The 6951-nt window shown below is 44.1% G+C and overlaps 1 protein-coding gene across 1 annotated transcript; it reads right to left on the bottom strand.

Annotated features, from left to right (window-relative positions):
• Positions 1-1779: 1779 nt before the first annotated feature.
• Positions 1780-5673, bottom strand: CARTPT (CART prepropeptide). Its single transcript, XM_028749351.2, has 3 exons — positions 5444-5673; positions 5032-5115; positions 1780-3561 (listed from the first exon to the last, which is right to left on the bottom strand). Exons 1-3 carry the CDS (start codon positions 5585-5587, stop codon positions 3454-3456), a joined length of 336 nt encoding a protein of 111 aa, XP_028605184.1. The 5' UTR covers positions 5588-5673; the 3' UTR covers positions 1780-3453.
• Between the last annotated feature and the right edge of the window lie 1278 nt (positions 5674-6951).

Raw genomic sequence — 6951 nt, 5'->3', positions numbered from 1 at the left:
GAAAAGATACCCAGAAACTGCAGAGGAGGGAGCAAAGTATGCACACTGTCACTGCCAAGGAGGGTGAGAAGGCTCACATCCAGACACCCTTTATATAGTGCACATAACATCCCTATTTTCCAAACTGGTTTTATTTTTAATTGTGTTTCTTTAGTTCAATAAAATAGCGGCTTTATTATTTTCAGCTCCTGAATTTGCACAGCCTGCCCCTTGCTCTATCATTTATTCTAAATGTGTACCCACACAGTAGAGTTTATTAGGTTGGATCTAAACTGTCAGCACACTCCTAACCATGTCTACTCAGATGCATTCCTTTTGAATTCAATGGGAATTATTTCCAGGTGTGGGAAAAGTGGTCCAGGAGATGCTTCCGCTCTCATAATATTAGACCTTGCGTCAAAGAGTGAGCTGGCAGTTGGAGTTAACTCTTTATTAGCAAAAACACGAACTTCATAGACTTGGCTGAGTGTCAGGCCTAATAAGCACAGCAGCTGATCCCCAGCAGGTCTTACCCCACTGCCAAGACTGAAAGTCCCCACCTTCCCACTGCCATCTAAGTTCTATCCTCTCCAGAGCTTTTTCCAAGCAATCAGAGACTGCACCTGTGTGAAGCTTGTTGCTGGTCCCATTTCAGCCCTCTTCTGGTTCTGGGAGATGGAGGGGAAGGGAAGGGAACTTGTTGCAACAGGAAGGAGGCACCTGTGACTATTCACCAGCCTGACTCATCACTGCCTCTTCACCTCCCTCCTCCAACTCGCCTGCTTCAGTTTCTTCCTCTGATACTGGACTTCTCTCTGCCCAGACCCTCCCAGTTCACTAAGCCCAGTTTCCTCTTCAGCTTCTGACACATCCTTTTCCCAGTCTTCTCCTCCCCCCCCCCCTCTGACTGCTCATCATTGTCCCACCACCACTCTCTGGGCTCTGAGTCTTCTTCCTTTGGTGTTTCCCCAGCTGGGTCCTCTCACTGTTCCTTTGCTTCCAACCTTGGGGCCATTAAATAAAGCTGAATGTTGGAAGATTAAGGATGGACAAAGGAAATACTTCTTCACACAGCAAATACTTAAACTATGTAATTTGCTTTCACAGAAGTCCTGATTAGGATTGCGCTGCAAGTCACTCTTACCACTGAGATCAGTGCAAACTGTGACTAACATAGTCTGAATCCAACGCATGGTACTTTTTAATTTGTTATTTATTGAGCACACATTAACACTGAAATACCCTGGGCATTATGATAAAGACATCATTGTTCCACCATTTCCCCAGAGGCAGTCCAAGACATTTGAGAGGTGGCCATCTTTGAATCCTTGCAATGTTTCACAGGAAGCAAGAGAGCGTGGAAGTGTTTATGAGACTTGTACTACAATATCACCAGTGACTTTGGGCGAAACCCCGGGGTCCTACATTGCTCCATTGGTGCTCCTGATAATATGGCCATCCACCCCAAGACACCTCTTAGATACCAGTGCATTTGGGCCATCCCCTATTTTCCAAAATATTTAATAACTGTAGCTGGTGGTAGGAGCATCATGGTAGAGCATCAGGTTAATCTTGCTGACAATATCTATCCAAACAAAGGCACCAGTCCTTCAAATTTCCCGTTTACCTTACCAAATTCTGATGACTTTATTGCCAAGGCTTCAGCTTTGCTATTCACACGGTCATGTATGCATACGTTTGTGAAAAAGAACTTGCAACCGCCTAACCCAAAATGCCCGAGTATTAAAAAATCCCCAAATGTCTGAAGATACTAAAAGAAGAAGGACTACACTGAAGAAGGACTTTGTAATAATGATTTTTATTAACAATCAAATAAAGGATTTGAACACAATGGGACATTACTGAAAAACATCTACATATGTGAGCTGTACATTGTTACAGAAGTACAGAAGTATTCTGTTTCATGTGCTTCTAAACATTAGAACTCTTCCACTGAACACTCAGTCTCACAGTTCTGGACCCTGATCTATTTTGCAACAGCTACCATCCATTCCACACAACATAAGATGTGTGAGAAATGGTGCCTAAAAATGGAAGGTGTTCCATATTTAATAGAAATTTGTACAACATTGTTGTTATTTTTAGTGCTGTGGTACCCACCTTGATTCAGTAAGTCCTACATCTTTAATGTGAGCTACTTGGAGTTTATGAAGCTTTGACCTATTCTTTTCAATCTCTTGCCAAGACTTGGTCAGCACAATGGTCAGAGATGTGCACAATGGTCATGCTGTTTGTAACTGCACCAAATTCATGCGCTGGGTCTGCAAAACATTCCCAAGTGGATACATCCATTAACAATGCTTTCTTACAAGTAAAACTGTTGGTAAAAGCCTAGACATTTTGGTCAGTTTGAAGAAGACCCTTGTTCTTCTTGAACCTGTATGCTTTTTCACTGTTGAGAAAGGAAGACCCAACAACTGGAGTTTATACAGAGGAAGATTTGAGCAATATTCCTTTCTTTTCCCTTGTGGCTCCTTCAAAACCTAATTTGGCTACATATTAAGCATTTCTTCCAATTATTTCAGATTTTGAAGCCTGCTGCAGATCAACCGTACACCATTTTCAACGTAGGACTGTTTTCATACCACGTGAATTTAGTAACCAAGAAGCAAACATGAAATAACATGGGTGGCTAATCAGTACAGATTCACTCGCTGAAGCTGTTTAACACGAAGTCAACATAGTGACATGTTTGCAATGCAGTTACTATTACATACACTTGCCCTTTGAAATGGCAACACCACAGGCTGATCCATTGCACACTTGGTCAAGAAAAATCATTCCTAGTTTCTAATTGCACCTAGAATCCTAGCATGCAGTATACAATTAGCTTCCATTGCTTTTTATTTTATTTTATTCAAGAATTTGGCTGCCCACCAAAAAAGGTGCAGGCACAGGGTGAAGGCATTACCAAACAGAGACAAAAGGACTGGCCCACAGGGTGCTTTGGAATGATGCCTTTGTTTACTTACTGTTCATATACACATTTTCCTTGGTGCGCTTTAATGAAAAAGGTATTAACAGACACTGTCCCATTTATTGTTTATGTGTTACAACCTCCCACATGTCCTGTCTCTCGGGCCATTGGCTGCAAAGAAGGTAGACAGGTTAACGGACGCTCCCTAGATCTAGTTGTCATGAGGACATTCCACATACAAAAATACTAATTTCAAAATATCATTTGAGCTTCTTTGCACAGAGATACAGATGCATGGAAAGAACGAAGATGGACACAGGGAAGAAAATCAAATGGACAGAAAAATGTCAGACATCCTAAAAGGTAATTCACTGGCAACAGTTAAATATAACTGTCTCCTTTTTTCCTGTGTGTGTGTATGATGGATACTATTCTCCACCCCACCCCACCCGCCTCAGTGTCACAGGTATGATCCTTCAGGCAAGGCAAAACTGGATCTTTCTCTGTTCTTCAATGGTCGAGGGAAAGGCATTTCTTTACAAGCACTTCAAGAGAAAAGTGTTACAGGATGTTCCTCTGGGGCAGTCACACAGCTTTCCGATCCTGGATCCTTTCCGCACGGCACACTGCTCTCCAGCATCGCACTGTTGTTGAGAGTAACCAACAGTTAGACAAAGGAAGTCACCATGCAGAAGAACATAAATGGCTACAGTGCCATTTCTACTAATTTTTCAATACCCAAGCTTTACTTTTTGAGGATTTAAATATTCTGCTATCCCAATATCCTAACAGGAGAACGAATGAGTGGGAGAATTGGCTTGCTCGACTTCAGGTTAGGGGGCTTCCAGAATGGGGCTTAAGTTGCAAATGGGTCACTGACATCCTGCAGATAGGTCATTGGCAACAGGTCTTTGTTTTTTGTTTTTTACTCATACAGAAAAATTCAGATTAAATGGAGGAGAAGCCAGGCTTGCACTTTGAGGCCAATGATGATGTGTAGGTGCTGCAAAAATAACAAAACAACAACAAAACAACAACAAAACCAACACCTGCTTGCATGAGGAGCAGTGATCCCACAGTAAGCACCCATTTGGAAACACGGATACCAATATTGGAGCATCTAGAAAACCACATTAAAATCTCATCAAAAAATTCACAAGCATACTTCCCCTAGGGATATTTGTTGTTTAATAATGGAAGCATGCAATATTTGAATTAGCAATCCTATACGTTTCAACTCAGAAGTAAGTCCCATTGTTTTCAGTGGTGCTTCCTTCCTGTTAAGTAATAAAAGATCACAAGCAAATAACTGTTTTGACCAAAGCACACATATTGCTGTCAAACATTTCAAGTACAGATCGAAAACTGATACCCTACTTATATGAGAATCCACTCAAAACTCAAACTGGAAATTTAAATATTGATAACATTAAGGAATTTTGTCTCCCAGTGCAATAGAAAGTCATCTTCTAATACCTTAAGATAGCAAGGGGGAAGTGAAATCCAGTCCTCAGCTGAAATCAATGATCAGTTTCTTATCGGCTATTCAGAAGGAATTTTCTTTTTAATGTGCTCCAAGTTCCACATCAATCTTAGATGATAGGATATAACAAAATATGCAAAGAAACTAAGACTGCAACCTTCCACTTACACTCCATTTTGAAAAGAGGAAGCCTCTTGGATCTTCACCAGGATGTACTTCCAAAACTTGCTTCAAGTTCAATCATGTCTACTCAGAAGTAAATTTAATGGGATTTACTCCCAGGTCTGTGTAATCTGGGACTGCAGCCTTGTAATACCTAATGGATTAATACGGCAGGAAGAGCTCAGAACTCTTGGAATCACAGCGATTGCGTGAAAGAGCAACAACCTGCAGAAGTTCTGAGAGGTGTGGACTCAAATTAAGTGGGGGACGCCAGGATGAGAACCAGTCAACCAGGCTGAAGTCCGGAGGAACTGCTCAATTTCCAGAATCCAGATTGACAGCCCCAGCCTGTCTGGACCACACACACACACACACACCCGCCACTTCCTCTAGTCCCTCTCCGGACAACTTTCTCCTTCGAAAGCCGCCCTTTCCCTTCTCAGCGCGATGGGATCGGAAGCCAACTCACCATGGGGACTTGGCCATACTTCTTCTCGTAATGCGGGAGCCGCTTGCTTTTCAGCTTCTCCAGAACTTCCTGCAGCGCCTCGATCTGCGGACACACAAAGCGACCCGTCAGCGGATCGCGCAAGCAAACCTCGCAGGGCGGTGGGGCCCTTGCCTCTCGCGGACACGCGCTGCGCTGGCCACGAGATGGGACGCCGTCCTTGAGCGCCTTCCTCCTCGAGCTTCAGCTCCACCTCAGTCCCTAGATCACCTCCCTGCTCTTAACTGTGGCGAAGTTTCCCCGGGACTCCTACCTCTGCCGAGCAAAGGGAGCGATCCAGCTAAGCGAGAGATTTTACGCGCGATCCGAGCACGCTTTCTGGGTGCCCCCCCCCGCCCTGCCCGTGCACACCCTTCCCTTCTGTAGGACCTACCAGCTCCTTCTCGTGAGACGTGTCCTCCATCGTGGAGTAGATGTCCAAGCCTCGCGGCTGGAGCTCCGTCTCCTCCTGCCCTTTGACGCCCACCAGCAGCAGCACCGCGGCTCCCAGCAAAGCCAGCAGCCGGTAGCTCTCCATGGTGCTGAAATGAAAACGCTGCACCTCGCGGAGCCCTCTTTATACAGCTGGCTGGAGGCACCTGTTGACAGAACTGCTTGCTCTGCGATACGTCAGTCCTGGCGCGGGTGCTGATGTGTGTATGTATGGGGTGGGGGGAGGCGGGGACTGCAAGGTGGATGACGGATGAGTTGGACGATTAGCTCAATTTCCTCCAGGGTGGACGGGAGGAAGAAGAAGACGCAAGACAAAAAGAAAAGGGGGGGGGGGAGGAAGGGTGCACTTAGGGTAAAGCGCAGTGACGGGCCTCCTTCCGGAGACAGAAACAATTCCTATTTCTAATACAACGTGTTCCTCATGGACATGAGTATGATCCAACTTAGTAGCACTGTGCATGGTCAGAAGGTACCTGGGAGCGTCTAAAATGTTGGCATATAATATCTGTATTTTTTATTATGTTGTCATTACACAAAAGAAGTCTCCAAACAACATAAAACGCAAAATTAATTAAACCAGTTAGGAACCAGATAACAAAAAGGAAACAGAACACAGTGAACAAAATTTCTCATCCAGGAGTGCTATGAAAAGGATAATCCCAGACCAAAAGTTGAGCACCGCAAAAGAGGCTTGATCATACTGAAGTATATGGGCAAAAGAAATGCCTTAGCCGGGCATCAAAAAGCTGATAATGAGGGCACCAGACATGTTGCCCCGGAGAAAACATATAAGATAGCAGTTGACTGAACATAGGAAGCAGTTCCTTCCTCTTCATTTTATGTAGTTATTCAGGAATCTGGGAAAGCTGGTTAATGTTGGGTGTAATCTGAATGTTATCTTTGTAGATTGTCACTCTCATGGATGGCTCCCATGTTATGGCACTAAGGCTCAAAGTTCCACATCATGTTGTTCATGGTTCTGCTCCTGCCTCCTTTCCTAGTGTCAGGGCTGCTGACACCGGCAGGCGAAATATCCATATGAGTCCAATAATGAATGTGGTGCAGAACTCAAAATGATGCCAGTAGAGCACAGGAGCTAACTAGAAGAGGCAGCAACCACAGCACAAAGACCACATTTCAACCAGACCTGAATTTACACAAGAGGATGGAGGGAGGATGAATAACTTTGCAGTCTACATTATGCAGCTGTCATTATGCCAAGGAAAATGGTCGTGGTGGCTCTAGGCTTTCAGTCTAACATTTCTCTTGTTACAAATGAAAACTGTAAGTGGTACTGAGCAGTCTGCATCCTGCATGTTTATAATATGTCATTTAAAATGGATTTTGGTGTAGGTCAGTGATAGGGAGGCTGTGATCAGATATTTTTGGACTCCAACTCTCACCAACCCCAGCCTACATAGTCCATGGTCAAAAAATTTTTTATTATCA

This window comes from Podarcis muralis, chromosome 11, assembly GCF_964188315.1.
Source record: "Podarcis muralis chromosome 11, rPodMur119.hap1.1, whole genome shotgun sequence".
NCBI classification, from domain to species: Eukaryota; Metazoa; Chordata; class Lepidosauria; order Squamata; family Lacertidae; genus Podarcis; species Podarcis muralis.
Note: the sequence above shows the minus strand (reverse complement) of the source record. Positions and strands in the feature narration are given on the sequence as shown.